General features: G+C 36.7%; 3 protein-coding genes across 3 annotated transcripts; 1 reads left to right on the top strand and 2 right to left on the bottom strand.

Annotated features, from left to right (window-relative positions):
* Positions 1 to 398: 398 nt before the first annotated feature.
* On the top strand, positions 399 to 9,983 carry ppme1 (protein phosphatase methylesterase 1). Its single transcript, XM_067423845.1, has 14 exons — positions 399 to 669; positions 1,820 to 1,914; positions 2,032 to 2,123; positions 2,596 to 2,653; positions 2,830 to 2,881; positions 3,563 to 3,717; positions 3,959 to 4,049; positions 5,405 to 5,470; positions 5,583 to 5,709; positions 7,743 to 7,872; positions 9,131 to 9,175; positions 9,260 to 9,324; positions 9,426 to 9,493; positions 9,587 to 9,983. Coding segments are annotated over exons 1-14 (1,128 nt in total). The 5' UTR covers positions 399 to 586; the 3' UTR covers positions 9,588 to 9,983.
* A 523-nt stretch (positions 9,984 to 10,506) lies between these two features.
* Positions 10,507 to 11,693, bottom strand: LOC137046892 (odorant receptor 131-2-like). The gene has a single exon (XM_067424344.1). It carries the CDS (start codon positions 11,691 to 11,693, stop codon positions 10,725 to 10,727), a length of 969 nt encoding a protein of 322 aa, XP_067280445.1. The 3' UTR covers positions 10,507 to 10,724.
* A 5,370-nt stretch (positions 11,694 to 17,063) lies between these two features.
* On the bottom strand, positions 17,064 to 18,397 carry LOC137046743 (odorant receptor 131-2-like). The gene has a single exon (XM_067424120.1). The coding sequence runs from the start codon at positions 18,033 to 18,035 to the stop codon at positions 17,064 to 17,066; it is 972 nt and encodes a 323-aa protein (XP_067280221.1). The 5' UTR covers positions 18,036 to 18,397.
* Positions 18,398 to 18,986: the final 589 nt, after the last annotated feature.

Below are 18,986 nucleotides of genomic sequence, written 5' to 3'. Positions count from 1 at the left end.
TAAGACATTATGCATAATAATACATTAACCGTTTGATTAAAAAAAGAACCGACAATGCAAAAAGAAAAATTTGAGCCATTTTATAAAATATGTTATAAATTATATATATATATATATACATAACTTTTTTTTAAAACTTTTTTTATTAACAATGCAAAAAAAAATACAGGTATGACATGGTATACAACAATACACAAAATGTATGTATCAACAAATGTTCGGGACTGACGATGATCAATCCATCATCCTTTGTATTGCATTACGTCATATTTTCAGGGTGGTTTACGTGCGATGGAACTCAAACTGGTGTTTTCTGTTAGTTGTAGTTCTTTCCATGCGCCTTGACGTCAGCACTAACGTTGAGAACCAATTACATGACTGTATTTCCCATAATGCACTGTGGGCAAAAATACTGGTGGGCGGAGACTACTCGTGTGAACATAGATTTCTGTACCTGTCTGCTGAACTAGTCTGATTTATCGTTAATGTGTAAATTGTACAACGGTACTGTTTATAGAAGAGGATCGTATGGTGCAAAGAGGGCTAGACGCTTTACCTGCTCAAAGAGTTTTGTTTTCCTCACACTATGGAGAAACAGTTGCATTTGAATTTGCTAACCTCCAAACCCCCAATGGCAGGTTTGCAGTCGGGATCTAAAATAAGAATGGGGTGAGTTACACTTCATCATATCATATCGGTCATTATAATCATATGCACATCACTGCATACAAATTTTTATAAAACAAAACTATCGTTGATAGCTTATAGCTATCACGGTCTGGATTCATGAAGTGACTATTCAAAACTGTTCTATTGCTTTATATGTGCGTAGAACTGTCTCGATATTTGTCGCCCGAATTAAAAAGCAAGTGTAACATCCATCCACGATTAGATTGGGCTCCTCTGACCAACTGTCTGCGGTCCCTCCTGCGTTGTGTCTCATCTAGCCACCGCTATCACGACTCGTTAGCCGTGACTGAATCGTTCAATAAATCGATTGAATGCGCGGTTCTCGAGGCAAAAACATCGCAACAACCGTGGGCAAGTCGAGTAAGCAGGCGATAAGAAAGTTGCTGCAGATGCTACAAAATAAAATTGATTAGAAATGTATTTACTACTTGATTATGCTTCTGTGCAAAAAAAGAAAGAATAAGGGCCAAACCAAAAAATGGCAAAATCCTTATTGGGCTGTTAAATGGTCGTAACCATTTCAATCAGTAGTCAGGAAATTAGCCAGAATCGAACCAATATTATCAATAAAGTGTTGCTCCGCTTAATGGCAATGACTTCAAACAATTCATGAATAGCTGAAAAATGCCAAATTTGATATTAAATATTCACTATAGGCCAAACACTTACCTCTTCTCTGATGACGTGTTTACTGGCATGAGGGTGGAGCAACCTGTCACTCACATGAGATCCAATCAATTCCTGATGGACAAAATCAAATCCCATCCTAAAAAATGTTTCTTGTTCGAGATGCCGCTTCACTTGGATTTTTAACAGTAGGGAAGAAAATGCTATCGGAACTTTTTCATGCTGACTTTAAATGGCAACTTATAATTATGGCACAAAGTATTAGATGAATTGGTTCTTTGACACAAACCATTCAAAAGAACCAATTTGCTTAAATAAGACTGAATTACCCTCACTAGCTGGCGTGTCTTCTGATTCCTGTTCATCTTTAAATCTTGACTTCTATAAAAATGTAGTCAATCATTTAAACTGTGACCACTCACCCTCACAAGCATATAAAAAATATTCACAAGAACACATGGATGCCACTGACTGTATTTTGTTCTCCTGTCTCTTTATGCAGACCAGGAAGAAAACGAGATTTTACTCCTCTGCCATGGAGTCAGTACTTCGAAACCATGGAGGATGTGGAGGTGGAAAATGACAACAGCAAAGACATATCCTTTGGTTATTTTTTGAGGAGACTCTTGGAAAATGATAAAACATTGAGCTTAATCTACCTCGTGTAATATAATCCATTCTATTCTGTAAAACACTCCTTAACTCCTCTGTACACATTCAGAATTTACAGCAGTGGCTCTGATGGTCCTGTCCTGTTGCTTCTTCATGGAGGAGGCCACTCTGCACTGTCCTGGGCAGTGTTCACTGTGAGTTTCTTACATCTCATAAAGCCGTACATCACTACATTACTTTTATTGTTGTGTTCTCAAGATGCATCATAAAGAGACAGATGTAATAAAAAGGCCCTCTGTTCTTTGCACTAATACACAGCATGTGTAATTGTAGTGTGTGTATAGATATGTATTATTTACTTTATAAATAAATATACATACATGGACAATTAGCCCTGTTGGTAGCAACAAGCCGAGCCCTAATTGTCCATGTTACCAACAAGCCGAGACCAGTATTGTGTTTTGACCCATATACACACGCACACACACCTGTTCAGTAAGATTGCATGAAGTTGATCACAAGTGATAGTAAATACTTTTATATTGCTACAAAACAACATTTCTAAATTTTCTATTCATCATAGAATCCTGTGAATCACATTACACAGAAATTCAGATAATTAGCCCTATTATTATGAATTCTATTATCTGATGTTTGTATTTTCAGTCTGTTATATGCAGTAGGATCAACTGCAGGGTTGTAGCTATGGACCTCAGAGGACATGGTAAGGGATTTCAAACTCTTATTTCAGAAAATGTATTCTTTCTAGTTAATTAGCTGATAACAAACCATAGACTTTTGACATTTTAAAATCAAGGTCAAGAACATGCATGTGATTAACACAAAATGAACGATTTAATGGACCTGTTTTCAAATGTCACGTTTTCTCATAAAATTCAGGTGATACTAAAGTAAAGAACCCTGACGACCTCTCTGCTGAAACAATGGCCAAGTGAGTACATTCTCATTTCTCTTCTTTCAATGTCTGTACAAAGGAAGTTTTTGCAACATTTAGGGGTGCCTTTTAAATGGTAAATGGACTGCATTTATATAGCGCTTTCAACAGACCCATGGCCACCAAAGCGCTTTACATATTGCCTCACATTCACCCATTCATACACCGACGGCGGTGTCAACCATGCAAGGCGCCATCCAGCTTGTCGGGAGCAGCTGGGGTTAGGTGTCTTGCTCATGGATACCTCAACACTTGGTCAGGTGGAACCGGGGATGGAACCACCAACCTTCCGGTTTGTAGACCACCTACATGAACCACTGCCGCCCCACAACTAAAAACTGAAAACTTCTTATGCGTTTTGGCCGTTCATTTACACAACAAAAGTGTTTTGTCAATCTGAAAAGCAAACTTTGGCAAACCGGTGCTAGTTTTGGAAAATGTTTCTTTTATCGTGAATTTGCGAAATGGTGATGTCATGCGCATGCGTATTGCATGCTCAGTCAGTAGCATGCATTATACAGCGTTTTTTTTATTTTTATTTTTTTTATGGATCCATTTGAACTCGTTTTGACAATGTTGTCGTCTGTATGTGAAAAGCGCAAAGGGGGGGAAAAATGCAGTTTTTAGCACATTGTCGGGTAAACATACCCTTAATTTAGAAATGTTACTTTCTCTCAGGGATATTGGAAAAGTCGTGGAGGCCCTGTATGGAGAAAACCCACCTCCGATCATGATTATTGGTCACAGCATGGGTGGAGCAATAGCGGTTCACACGGCTGCATCCAATCATGTACCATCCCTACTTGGCCTTTGTGTTATTGATGTAGTGGAAGGTATGTTTTCAACCCTCATCCCTATTTTCCTTTGTTTCATACTCCACACAAGCACAAACAGTTAATGACAAGAGAAAGTGCATACATTTAAAATAATCGATCTAGGAGTTTCAAGCAGTGGAATTGCAGTTCTTGATATATAAACAACATTGGGAAACCGCTGTATGTTTTGTCATTGATTTCATTGCAGTTTGATTATATGTGACTGTGTGTTTTATATGCATTTCTGCTTATTCTTTAGGTACAGCAATGGATGCCTTGAACAGCATGCAAAACTTTCTGAGAGGTCGGCCAAAAACATTTAAATCTGTTGAGAACGCAATCGAATGGAGGTACGCAGTTAAATAATATCTAGTGACAGCTTTTTAACTCTTTCCCCACTATTAATGAAAATTTCCTAGCATGACAAGCCAGACCCACATCAAGATGTTTGGTCTGGAAACTCACCATTGACAGGGCTCAATTAAGGGGGCGGGATAAACGGCTGTCTTTCAAACTCCCTCTGCACGGCGTGTATGCAATTGGATAGCACTACAACCAACCAGAGCTAGTTGAAAGATTAAACTTTAGCCTTATCCGGTCGGGAAAACTCAGAACACATCTTCCCTTCTTAAGAATGACTTCAGTGCCGTTCTTTTCTCAGAGAAAAGCTTAACTTCAAGTCTTCCAGAGTCGCAGTCAAAGCGGATTCGAAAGACCGCTGTTCGCCAGCTTCTGTGTTTATTAGAAGCACGCAAGCGCAACTCGGACGTCATTTTGTTAAGCCCCGCCCACCAGCTCTAGACTCAATGTGATTGGCCCGCCCAGAGTTTGGCGTTTACAGCTCAGAAGTGTATTGAGAGTTGCTAGACGACACTCGCGGGCAGATTACATTTGCTGCCGCTAGGGTGCGTCTAGATTTCTAGGCTAGAAATTTCCATCATTTGTAAGAAAAAGCTTCCCAGTCACTGATGGAATTTTCCGGCTTTCTGTGTTTTTACTGTTATACTCTAGGGGGCGCTAGTGATATCATATGTAATCATATGCTATGTAAAATATTGCGATCACTAAACCGCATATAAATCAAAACTTCCTAATGTAACTCAATGAGAGCTCTGTTCTTTCTTTTGATATATTGCATGTTCAGATATTCATACAACAAAATATCATGGCCCCCAGAATATGAAAATGATCAAAAACGCTGGCTGGAAACTCTTTTTTTTTTTAATGCAGGTGGGGAAAGAGTTGGTCCATTTTGGAACAAATTGATGCTGTATTATATAAAAAACCTAGGGCTATTAATCTATTTCTGTAATTGTTAATCATTTTTATGATGAATTTGGAAACAACATAAAGATAGCGTTTTGAATATATTATATTTTAATTATTTGTTTGAAGGCATCTTTTTAGTTAGTACTATGATTGAAGGTCACTGGTATTGAAACCTCTGTTAAATGGATTTTATTTTCATGCTTTAAAGCCAGACCTAAACTGTAAATTATCAGAGCTGCGTTTCCCAAAAGCATTGTTAACCTAAGTAGATTATAGTCTCTATGATCAACTTAGCTCATAGTGCTTTTGAGAAAGGCAGCCAAGATTGTTTATCAAGTGTATTTATTATAGCTATTTTAGTTTGCTAAACATGGTCCACATCAGTATGCTTCATATATCCCAACTGGTAACTGTGTTACTGCTTTTCCCATACCAGTGTGAAAAGTGGTCAGATCAGAAATATTGAGTCTGCACGAGTGTCCATGGTTGGACAGGTGAAAAAGTAAGTCTCCCCTAGTATGGATTCCCTTAGCTACAGGAATTTTTGTAAATGTGTAGAAATATTTAGCTATTATTGTATAAATTGCACTGATCAGATATGTTTGGATGTTTAGATGTGAGGAGCCATTGAGCAGTCCAGGGGTTTCCAAGAGCATCAGTGAAGGCATTATTGAAGAAGAGGAGGAGGATGAAGAAGGAGGGGAATCCAACCATAAACGGAAGAAAGAGGATGACCAAGAGGTAATAAATATTCCAATTCTTATCAGACCACCCTGTCACCCTGCCACCCTGTTCCTTATTTTGCAACAATAACTGGCTGACCGTATACTACCATACAAAAGTTTAGGGTCAGTAGATATTTTTTAGGGCTGTACGATTTGGGGAAAATATATAATTGCGATTATTCTGGGTAAAATTGCGATTGCGATTTAAAATGCGATTATTATATATTTTTTACTAATGAACTGTGTGTGTGTATATAACATTTTGTTTTTATATATTAATATGACTAATACTTATTATGATTACTGCTAAAAAATATTTTTACAAATAAGAAATATTACCATTACAATTACATTTTCATAATTACAAATTAAAAAATAGAGTATGTCAGAATAAATATAAAATATGATAATACTAATATAAATTATTATTATTAATTATTATTATTATTTTTTACAACAACAAAAAAAAAACTGCTGGGTTACCTATTAATATGCAGACAGCCTGTGACTAAAAAACATTAGAAATGTCTAAGCCTAAGGAGTTATTGTAAGAAAAATATTATAAAATAAAAATATTATTATAAAAATCTTTGTTTGTTTATCTGTGATATCAATTTCTTGTGATTCTGTGATTAATATGAAATATGAACCTCTTGTGCATCCACTGTGGGCCCCAATTGACTGGCAGACGTGACGTTGTGTCTGGGAGTGATCTCCCCTCCCTCAGTATAAAAGGGGCGACACAATGTCAATACGACATTCAAAACAAGCACACCTCTTCCTCGCTTCACATAGCAATGAGGGTGATCTGGTGAGACACCTCACTTAATGCTATCAGAGAACCGGGGTTACGCAAGTAACCTATTGTTCTCTTTCAAGCATACGTTTCGGTGTCTCACTATGGGATATCCTATCTCCCGTATTGCCAGATAGCCTGCATTCGAAGTCTCCTGCCAACCAATCACTGTATCTAGAGGCTGAACGAGGCCATTGCTAGTTGAACGAATTTGTAGAAACCATGGAAACCCCAAAGACGCTTTAACATATTATGTGTTTTATTAGAGGAACTGTTTGGATACATTCATTGACAGAAATATAATCATTGTTATACAGTATAGCTCAACACATTGTTGCTGCCTCGTTCTGCTCCAACAGCTTTCAGCCCCACCCTGCTTTATACTACAATAACGTTAATACATCTTTAAAGGGTTAGTTCACCCAAAAATGAAATTGATGTCATTAATGACTTACCCTAATGCCGTTCCACACCCGTAAGACCTTCGTTCATCTTCGGAAAACAGTTTACATTTAACTGATGTCACATATGGACTACTCTGATGATGTTTTTATTCCCTTTTTGGACATGGACAGTATAGTGTGCATAGACTTGGATACGCTCTAGGACTAAATATAAAATATCTTAAACTGTGTTCAGAAGATGAACGGAGGTCTTACGGGTGTGGAACGACATTAGGGTGAGTCATTAATGACATCAATTTCATTTTTGGGTGAACTAACCCTTTAAAATATTAGCTCTTTCATGAATATGATTTCTGCCTGAGTCCCGTCAGATTCTTTTCTACTGGCTGTAGAGGTAAAGACATCTCCCATGATTCCACAAAATCAAAGCCACACCTTTGTTTTGAATAAGCAACATCTAGCAGAGAAAACTACATATTGTGCCTTTAATATTGATTATAATAATAAGAAATATTACCTGAGCACAATATCAGCATATTAAAATGATTTCTCAAGGATCGTGTGACACTGAAGACCGGTGTAATGCTGCAGAAAATTCAGCTAATTACATTTAAAATATATTTAAATAGAAAACTGTTATTTTAAAATTTAATAATATTTCACAATATTATTGTTTTTGCTGTATTTTTTCTCAAATCAATGTGGCCTTGGTGAGCATAAGAGACTTCTTTCAGAAACTATTGAACAGTGGTGTACGTTATCCCTGACTTTATTAATTATGTTTCACAATGAAAATTTAAAAACACGTTGTTTTATTTACAAATGATTGATGATTTTTCCGTTTGGCAGATAAAGAAAGAATGTCTGTACACCTGGCGTATTGAACTCTCAAAGACAGAAAAGTACTGGGAGGGCTGGTTTAAAGGATTGTCCTCTCTGTTTCTCAGCTGCTCCGTGCCAAAACTCCTCCTGCTGGCTGGTAAGGCTTAGATGTGAATTTTACATTTAAAACAACTATTAAAGTACCCCATTATGGTTTTTCAAATATTCTCTTTCATGCAGTGTGTGATGCGGCTGTCTGAATGTAAAAAGTCTGAAAAGTTGTAAAGTCGAAAGTGCACAATAATTAAGTTATATTCTCACAAAAGAAAGAACTGACTCTGAACCGCCTAAAACGAGTCGTTAGGAATTCCAGTCTCACTTTTGTGACCTGCATACGTAATGTAGTAACACATTTGCATAAGGCCCGCCTATGGTCTTTTTTGGCTCCCCGTGAACAACGTCTACTTTGACCCACCCTCAGACACTAGCTGGTTGGTGTTGTGGACATGTCGAAAAGACTCTTGTTAATAACTATTTAACAAGTGGTATAATAATGCATCGTTACTGCATTGACACAAAAACTGAAGTTGAAATAAGGTTCCACAAATCAGTGCCTTTGAGTTTTATTATCAGCAATAAAATAATCATTAAAAAAATGTGTAATCACTCAACAACAAAAATCAGCCATTTATATAATGTGATTCAGAGATGAATACTAATGTTGTCCACCAGAGGGAGCCACAGGATAGGTAAAGCTTTAAGATCACAGTTTAAAGACTATGACAATTGTTCAATAAATTAAAGTTGCATTATATAATTATATACTATAAAAATACCATAATATGCTTGCAAATATTTAGGAAACACGTTAAATTCACCTACTTGCTTCTCAGCAATCAGCAAATCAGTGCTACAGCCAGTTAATCTAGCTTGAAATGTGCGTTCCGTGTCGGAATGTCTGCTCTTGTTTTGTTCTGTGCAAAACCGCACAGTTTGCCCAATAGTATTCCGACACCCCAGGTTGCCAGTTGGCAGAAAACGCAGCAGTAACCTTTGAAACCAGCAAACAAACTGGGTCAGAGATCGCATAAATGGTCTACATATGTGAAAATTAAAGTTTTTTTTTACTTTGATGCATGTAAACCTGTTCTGATTCTCCAAATCAAAAATTACACCTTTAAAATAGCTTAATAGGGGCACTTTGAAGTCGGCTTGAAACAAGTTGTGGTATTTTTCCCTATTGTGAAATGGCTTCTTGAACAAAATTTTTTTTTTTGATTAAAGATTAAAAAAGGGGCACATTAATTAAATAAAATAATGATGTACATGGATAAATAATTTTATTTTAAATAATACTGAAAAAAGTTTCAACGGTCATTCTTGAATTTATAGTGACATTAATGTTTCTCCCACAGGTGTTGACAGGCTTGATAAAGATCTTACCATTGGGCAAATGCAAGGTAAGTCATTGATATTCCTGCTCTTCCAGCAAATAACAGCTATGGCCAGAAGGTCCTTCATGTCTTTTGTGGTTATTATTACAGGAAAGTTCCAGATGCAGGTTCTGCCACAATGTGGCCATGCTGTTCATGAAGATGCCCCAGAAAAAGTATGTCTGTTTTGTATTACAGGGTCACACAGTCATTGAACATGTAGTTTAGTATTTTACTGCATTGGCTTCTTCTGAAGTATTATGTTATTGTTTTGCAGGTAGCTGATGCTCTAGCCACCTTCATGGTCCGTAACAAGTTCACTGAATTCAAGGAGGGTTTCCCCTGGTAAGAAGTCAAATTTTGTTTGAACTGTATAAGTCATGTATTATTATTTGTTTTCTAATCTTGTCCATTTGCTCTTTTGTGTGTGTTCAACAGACGATGTGTAGCCTCCACTCGTAGTCTTCATCCAGCGCTGTCATCCCGCTCTGCTCTTCACCAGGGATTAAAGTACAACCAAAATCATGATGACGAACTGCATTCTTAGCACTTCATTCTTAAATTATATTCAGTTTTGTATGACTTCATGTATGTTTGCTGTAGTCAATATGATTCTCATGGCAACTTTGGCAGGAAACAATAATACAATACTACTTATAATTTAAAATCGTTATGTATATTTAAATTTTTATTTCCCCTTTAACTAATTTCTTTTGCATTTCCTCTGATGCCTTGCTTGTTTGTCGTTGTAATTAGGATAATTGCATCATGTTGTGTTCAAAGTGTTGGTTGTTTGCCGATTTCAAGGGAAACAATAAAAAGAGAGGTTTCCGCAGTTTGTTCCCATTCATTTTAGTTCTGGGTAAAAGTGTTGATTTTCACAGGGTGCTGAATTAATATTTTACTCTATGCCTATTGTCACTGAATATGATTCTCGGTAGAGAATCAAAACCATACCTGATTCTCTGAAAAAAGAAAAGGCCGTTATGAGACAATTGTTTAAATGAGTAGTTTAGCTTATGTGTAGACAAGTTACCAATTATTCTGCCCATTATCATTTACAGTATTAGCAGTATTAGTATTAAAGAGAACACTCATATAAAAACAAAATGGACAGTTTAAATGAAATATACCCAAATGAGTCATAATCAAATTCATATGTACATTTATTTATATAATCAACATATAAACATAATAAAATACATGAACAATCTTATAAGAAAAATATATTGCATTTAGCTTATACTAAAATATTGCGGCAAGATGAACAAATGTTAACTTTTCATACTGTTAATAAAAAATTTTATTTTACTTATATTTAACATTCAAAGTGTATATGTGCATAACACAAGCTGCATATATGATAAAGACGTACAAAACACTAAAAACAATATGAATAGGGGAAAAAATTAAGTATAAAAATACATTTACATTCTTTTTAAATAACAGAACCATGTAATTTAATTTTAAAGTATATGGTTCTCTTATCCTCACACAATCATTTTTAAATATGGCATTCATCATTTACTTTAGCTAAAATTACTATTGGACATTAACTTTTTTCAAATCATCACAGTTAGTGTACATTAATAGAGGGCCTTACTTTGCCTGAATGATAGCAGAAATAATATTTGAACAAGGGCCACACGGCTTCATCTCTCATACCATAGATCAGAGGACTCAGGCAACGCGGCAGCATAAGAACAATAAGGAAATTTAGATATCTGAGATTTATGAAGAGAGAGGAGCTGTCAGTCACCATGTATAGTGCTTTGTTTATTGTGGCATACAGGAAAGAAGTGAGACACAGTCCCAGCTGAATCAAGTGCAACAGCACCGTTTTAAGGGCTTTTTTAGCTGAATCTTTATCAGAGGAAACAGACCTGGCTGTGATCATAATGCTAATGTACGTGAAAATAATGATCACTGCAACTGACACAAAATAGAGAACATCAAACCCTTGAGTTTTATCCAGCTGCCATTTGTATAGAAATAATTTCTCTTGTGTGCAAAATAAAACATCTACAAATAAACTGGGGTTAACAATTAAAACAAAAATAATGTCTGTTATAATATTTACAGAACTAAGGAACCAGATGATTCCTAAGGCGATTCCAGTTCTTTTTGGTGTGGCGATGCTGCAGTGCCTCAGAGGGAAGCAGATCGCCACGTACCGCTCCAGAGACATCACTGCTAGAGTCAGAGGAGCATTACGGAAAGTGCAGTAGGATATAATAACTAACAGAGTGCAAGCGGCTCTAGTTACTTGAAGGTAATACGTTCCCATAGTGTACATGGTAGTTGTGAGCAGCAAAAGCACAGAGTCATTCATGAGCATGTGGCCAAAAAGAATGTAGCGTGGCGTCTCATGGAATATGCGCTTGCTTCCTAGAGCAAAGAGCATCACACAGTTTATAAAAAAGAAGAACAGCGATAATAAAATAATCACTGAAATTTTGGTACTGGTCCCAGCATCCATGTCTACCTTAAATATTTGCTGATAAATGAAAGATGCATCCTCAGCTGTGCTATTGGACCCTGCCATACGCTGAAAGAAGAAGGGGGGAAAAAACAGGAAAACAAGGCTGTTTAGAGCAAGTGTACAGTTTGAATTCTGCAAGTATACTGATATGATTGTATTTTGAGTGGCATCTTTAAAAATGTACATTTTTTAAGTTTGCAACATACCTCAGACACAGACGTGTAGCCTTTCTACAGTGAGGCATCCACCTTTCATCTGCTCCAGCTACAGATTCCACACACACAGAAACTGCTCCTGAACTTATATAGATGTTAAACAGTGACAGACAGAAGATCCACATGGGTATGCCTACATACCATTGGGTGAGAGTGAGGGACCAATAGCTAGATAGAAAGATGTGTGGGGCCCAAGATTCAGAGACCACTAGTTAAAATGTGTCTAACTCGTTTTAATTTTACAATATTTACTTTAATATCAAAAGAATATAAGTGAAAAGTATAGTTAACATGGTAGTTTTATATTTAACACACACACACAAACCTACCATCACAGGAAACATTCTGCATTTTTACTTTCTCTAAAAAAACTCATCCTGTAGGCCTTTGATTTATAAGATATTTTCTCACGGGGACCTAAAAATGTCCCCACAAGGACAAGGATTTCGGATATTGCCATATTTGTGGGAACATTTTGTCCCCATAACATAGGGATTACCAGCACACACACACACACACACACGTAATTAAATACATGATAAAACAATTTTGGATTCATGAACTAGAATTCTTACATCTTCAGCTAAAATACGCGTCATAGCTTATTTTTTTCAGGAGTCGCATGTCGAATCGAGAGCTTTTAATTTGACATTTTCTGAAAGGCATTCAAAATGGTCAGTGGAATGGATCTCTCGACACGCACGTTAAATGTGTCGTATGAAAAAAATGAATATTGAACCATTGAAACGTTTCTAGCTTCGTTGCAGATAAGACACCAGCTTTGCATCCACAAAATCCAGGTAGGCCTAGGACGAACGCATATTTGTCTTCCCATTCTTCTTTATAGGCCTATGCCCTATTTTCGCTGTCAACTTTACACTCTTTGATAGTGCCGTTTTCTCTTACCTGCTAGCTTAAATGTTAAAGGTGGCATGTATTGTTTTTATTTTATTTTTTATTTACTGTTGTCTGAGGTTACCTAATGACGTTTGTGTGGTTTTTACATTCAAAAACATCATAACTAATAAGTAATAGGCTATTTTCTACACTGGTTTTGAGGCTCTCTCCAAAACGCTGGGTTTTAATTGGCTGCACTGGAGACTTGGAAGTAAATGCCCACGGCTAGGATTGGATAAGATTTGCATATTTAATGAGCTTCAGCTCCTCTGCAGTTCAGTTCACGTGAGGGAGGAGTTGTTTTGAAAGCGATTCTCACAACCACAGCTAGGGCTCTTTATCAAACAATAACAATGATTTATTTCTAATCCACCCGCGATTGATTGGACTATTATTTTTGTATTGCATAGCCTGCACGATTGGTCGATATAAGCGCGAACCTCACATGCACACAAACACACACACACATACACACGTGTGCCCTTCAAATGTCAAGTCAAGAGAGAGAGAAACCGCAGAGCAAGAAAGGAATATTATGAGATTCACCAGCCTGGCGACGGGCTTACATTTTGGTAGCCTGTCTGGAAAACATATAGCTCCGGGACGTTGGGCTTTGTGAGACCCATATATGTCTGCAGGGCCGGCGTTTGCTATAGGCGAGCTAGGCGGTTGCCTAGGGCGAAAATTGTGTTAGGGGCGCGAGCACACTCTACTGCCGCCCATTACTTCCCATGAAGCATAGATTTGGAACAAGCCGAAATACAACATAATGTTTATTAAACATGATCATCATAGGGCGCCCCCTCAGCCACACGTTTAATTACTTATCAACCTGATTATTAGATTGAATTGATGGTGATTATTGATTATTGGTTCAGGTGTTAGGTCAGGCAAGTGCTCATCTTCCGCGTTCATCAAAAATGAGGCGTCTAAACCCGCGGGTGTACAGGGACGGAAAAAGAGAAAGGAAAAAAAGGAAGAAGATCAAAAGAAAGCCCAGTATAGAGGTTAGTCTTCTTATCTCAGCAAATAAGTTGTCAAACAAAATAAATGTACTTAGTATTATCAATATTAATATCAACTAATATTAATTTTATTAAAATTATTAATATTGTCACTAAGCTATCACTTGCTAGTTTTCTACGTATTACTACGTATTGCAAACATAACTTCACTGACAATAATCTACAATAACCTACATGGATGTCATTTAAATATCAAAACTCCATCTCACCTAGGGCAACCAAAGAGCTAGAGCCGGCCCTGCATGTCTGAGTCCAGTGTGCTAAAGGTATGTTCTGTCAGACACGTATATATAAGCAAAAAAATCTATAACAATGCAATACTATTACATATAAAAACACGTTTTGCTCACATACGTGTGTTGCACCATTCCTTTTGGATCCAAATAAACAGCATTGTGTTTTAATCTCAATATGTCTGCAAATCCAGTATCGACCTGAGATCTTTTTTTTACAAACGATTCCGCAGTGAAACTAAGTTAACATGTCTTCCCCACATGAGCTGAAACTTCATTAAAAATAAAATTCAACCACACATTCCTAATATTAGGATCCGAAGGAAGTTTATGCAGTGTTTTCTTCCACAACCAGGAATAGCGCAAAATCTTGCCATCTTCTTCGTAGCTCCATGAGTCGGGCGCAATGACGTAAAGATGCGAACATAATGGTTTTCTGGGCCTGGTGTCTATAAAAGCTTTTCTTTGACTAATGTTGAAGAAATTTTTATAATTTATGTTTGAGTTCACACAAGAAGTCAACATCTGTTTCTGCCATAATAAAACACCATAAGACAGTGTCTTTTGAAACCCAGGGGGTAGGGACGGGAACCCTAGTTTGAGAGTTTTCCCTCATCAGAGGTGTCGGCAAATCTAAATTAGATCTAAGCCCACTGTTTGTTGCTTTTCATTTAAATGAGTTCTAAGACAGAAGGGGGGGCATGTATGTGTGTGTGTTTCTTACTTTCCCTCTGTAGGTACAGGGACCATTGTGTCCCATGACAAAAGGGTTGGGGGGGGAGACATTTGTTTCATCTTTCCTTTTGTTTTTGTAAAACACTGACACAGGTATAAAAGCTTGGACCTTTCTTTGTTTCCCCAGTTCACACTCGACGCAGGCATTACCTGGTTGACTGTGGATTCATTCTTGCAAGGATTAAATCTTTATAAAGACACGATTGGCTACGGTTTGTCTCTTATTCAGAAATGCATTATAATAACAGAAATGTTAATATAATTTTGTCTATACACTAACAAGGACATTTTCAGCTCTGAAACTTACAGGATATTCTTATATTACAATGACCTTTTATATATCAAAAGCTCAAGTGAAAGTTGATTTCTCAATTCATGACCTTTAATATCATTCTGCATGCAACATAATAGCATACCTCTCCAGCAAAAACAATTAAACAAAAATTACGTTTAGTACGTGAGGATGCCAAGGAATAATTATTCTGAGTGTAAAAGTAGGCTACATCAAATAATTATTGCAATATGTTAGGCTCCATTGTGTAATGAGCAAATTAAAAAAGGAAATAAAACGGGCATGACTCAAACATGCCATTAAAGAGATAGTTTACCCAAAAATGAAAATGTTATGTTTATTTACACCCAGGGCATACGAGATGTAGGTGTCTTTGTTTCTTCAGTAGAACACAAATGAAGATTTTTAACTCTTTAACTCAACTGTTGCTTGCATAATGCATGTCAATGGGGCTTTTTTCTTTGAGAACCAATGAGAGTAAAAATGCATAGACTTATGAATCGCATTAAACCCTGTGGCTCATGGCGTTACATTGACATCTTAAGACATGACAAGATCGGTTTGTGTAAGAAACCGAACAGTATTTATATAATTTTTTACCTCAAATACAACACTATGTACAAAAGCCGTGGGCGTGCCATCACTTCCCGCAAGTGAGGTCAAATGTACAAGATACGGCGTATCTCAATGGGATACAAGGGGCGGAAGTCATCTCTTGCACGTATCTCTACGCCATATCGTGTAATTTGACCTCACTTACAGGCAGTGATGGTGTGGGAACGGCTAATGTACATAGTGTTGAATCTACTGAGGAATCTAATCTAAAAATTCTACTGAAGAATCAAACACACCTACATTTTTGATGCCCTGGGGGTAAGCAGATAAACATCAAACTTTCATTTTGGGTGAACTATCCCATTAATGGGCTTATTCAAGTCCTCTTTTATGAGTGCATCTGCATATCCCACATATTGTGTGTTTTAGCAAGGCGTTCTGTGTTGCAAGTTGGTGAATGAAGATACTTGCTAGGTTACATGTCACTACTGCTTTTATTAATTTATCAAAAAAATTTAACAGAGTAACCTTGGGCCGATGCCAAACTTACTGCTGACCCCTGGCTTACATTGATAAATGCAGGGTCCATCACTGTACCTAGTTAACAGGCCCTACTACAACCAAACACATGCAAAAGCAATGTAAAACCTTCTATGCAGCTGTAATGATGTCATCCCTTCTTATCATAGGTCTGGTAAGAGCAATCCTGTCTCTTACTCATATGGAGATTATAAGATAATAAATATGATTAATAGAAGAAAAAATACTTTAAAAAGAGCAAGAAATGTATTGTTTGTTCATATATTGTGAGCAGGCTCAATCATACAGACAAACATGTAATATTTAATAAAAGACTGCTGAACTAGTTCAAGGATTACTCTATATTTCTAGTTATTAATTTAATAAACTATGTATTACACAAGCCCATATAAGAGTGGTTTATTTACATGTATGCATAAATGTTGCTTGTACATACAAAACCCTATAAAAGACTTAATTTAACAGTCCAAAAGTGTACAAATGCATAATACAGACTGTCTGCAATTATAATTATAATCATATACAATTTTACATAGAATTCTTATGGGGTGTTTTTTCTTTTCTTTTATGGTTTATCCTTGGTTATTTTCCCCCAAAATGATATTGCTTTTTTATACAAGACTTCTGCATAGAGACGTGTTGATACTCATCAATAATAATATCTTCTATATTAGAATATAAATAAATGAATAAAAGCATACAAAAATGAAAATAATACATATATAAATTAATAAATATAATGTTAAATTATATAGATGTATCTCTCACCCAGATAACAATCTTAAAAATATTTGGCAAACAATAAGTTGATCCGAGAGTTTGGTGAACTAGTTTAAATATTGCAATTATTATATTATGTTTACGTTTTTGCAACTTGCAATCCACAATATCTTTTTCGATATTACCATTTGCATGTCAAATAAAACAACAACAACATACAGTCAATGTACATTAATAGAGGGCTTTACTTTTCCTGAACGATAGCAAAAAAAATATTTGAACAAGGGCCACACGGCTTCATCTCTCATACCATAGATCAGAGGACTCAGGCAACGCGGCAGAATAAGAACAATAAGATAATTTAGATATCTGAGATTTATGAAGAGAGAAGAGTTGCTTCCGGTCATCATGTACAGTGTTCTTTCTATTATAGTATACAAAAAAGAAGTGAGACACAGTCCCAGCTGAATCAAGTGCAACAGCACCGTTTTAAGGGCTTTTTTAGCTGAATCTTTATCAGAGGAAACAGACCTGGCTGTGATCATAATGCTAATGTACGTGAAAATAATGATCACTGCAACTGACACAAAATAGAGAACATCAAACGCTTGATATTTATCAAGCTGCCATTTGTATAGAAACAATTTTTCTAGAGTGCAAAATATAATACCAGTTAAATAATTGGGATTGACGATTAAAACAAAAACAATGTCTGTTATAAAATTTACAGAACTAAGGAACCAGATGATTCCTAAGGCGATTCCAGTTCTTTTTGGTGTGGCGATGCTGCAGTGCCTCAGAGGGAAGCAGATCGCCACGTACCGCTCCAGAGACATCACTGCTAGAGTCAGAGGAGCATTACGGAAAGTGCAGTGAGAAATAAAAACTAACAGAGTGCATATAGATTTTGGTATCGGAAGGAAACATAGAGCCACTGCATACATGACAGTTGTGAGCAGCAAAAGCACAGAGTCATTCATTAGCATGTGGCCAAAAAGAATGTAGCGTGGCGTCTCCTGGAATATGTGCTTGCTTCCAAGAGCAAAGAGCATCACACAGTTTACAAAAACAAAGAACAGAGATGTTAACACAGCCACTGCCGTTTTAGTACTGAGACCAACATCCATGTTTTGATTAAATATTTGCTGATAAGTGAAAGATGCATCCTCAGCTGTGCCATTGGACCCCTCCATAAGCTGGAAAAAAACAGAGAAACAAGGCTGATTAGAGCAAAGTTATACTAACAATCATGTCCAGTGCAGTCTTTTTCATTGGTTAAGATGCAATTGACATCAGACACCTTTCATCTGCTCCAGCTGCAGATTCCACAAACAATTTTACCTCTGAACTTGTATAGCTTTTAAACACTGGCAGACAGCACCACATGGGTTGTATGTCATTGGGTGAGTAGGAGCCCGCCCTTATTTATTTAATGTGCCATTACAAATTGTATTATCAACAAAAAAATATGTGGAAAGTTTAATCGAAATGGAAATAGAAAACCCCAGGTTTCACTGATCACATGCATCTGGGTTTATGTTTTGTTTTGTTTTGTTTTTTTGCTGCCAGAGAACAACCTAAGCTATCAACATGATTAAAACTGAAAAACCTGTTTTACACAATATACTACATGCCTTATGTGTTTGATTGTTAATTTATGCTTTTTTTAGCAAGTAAATGGCCTTTTAGTACAATTCTAAATAGGTTGTGGTACATGTGACTTTTTTCTGTGATAAATTTACCTTTTTTTATAAAGTACATAAGAATAACTTAATATGCAAGCTCCCATCCTGCTTGGTCGACTGCACCTTGACTTAGTCCCTGCACCTCTACTTCGATCATTGGGTTCGAAGAGTGAGTTGGCAGTTTAAGATATAAGATAATACCCTATTTCTCACGTTCTATGCAGATGCACTTAAGGGAGGGGGAGGGGGGGGGACACTCAGTTTCAGTCAATCTCATGTCAATCTTGAGTACCTATAGAGTAGTATTGCATCCTTCATATCTCCGAAAAGTCTTTAGTTTTATTATATTTTTAAAAGAAATATAGGCTGTACCGAGTCTTTCCGGAAAAAACAGAGCGCCTGGAGACGTATCGTGTGGGCGGAGCTAAAGAATGACGAGCGCGCACAAAGCGGTGACGT

This window comes from Pseudorasbora parva, chromosome 18, assembly GCF_024679245.1.
Source record: "Pseudorasbora parva isolate DD20220531a chromosome 18, ASM2467924v1, whole genome shotgun sequence".
NCBI classification, from domain to species: domain Eukaryota; kingdom Metazoa; phylum Chordata; class Actinopteri; order Cypriniformes; family Gobionidae; genus Pseudorasbora; species Pseudorasbora parva.
Note: the sequence above shows the minus strand (reverse complement) of the source record. Positions and strands in the feature narration are given on the sequence as shown.

Coding starts and splice junctions, on each gene's coding strand:
- LOC137046892 (XM_067424344.1), bottom strand. CDS start 11,693: ATGGCAGGGTCCAATAGCACAGCTGAGGATGCATCTTTCATTTATCAG.
- ppme1 (XM_067423845.1), top strand. CDS start 587: ATGGAGAAACAGTTGCATTTGAATTTGCTAACCTCCAAACCCCCAATG. Junction 1,915..2,031: donor AAATGACAACAGCAAAGACA/TATCCTTTGGTT, acceptor CTCCTCTGTACA/CATTCAGAATTTACAGCAGT. Junction 7,873..9,130: donor AAAACTCCTCCTGCTGGCTG/GTAAGGCTTAGA, acceptor TTTCTCCCACAG/GTGTTGACAGGCTTGATAAA.
- LOC137046743 (XM_067424120.1), bottom strand. CDS start 18,035: ATGGAGGGGTCCAATGGCACAGCTGAGGATGCATCTTTCACTTATCAG.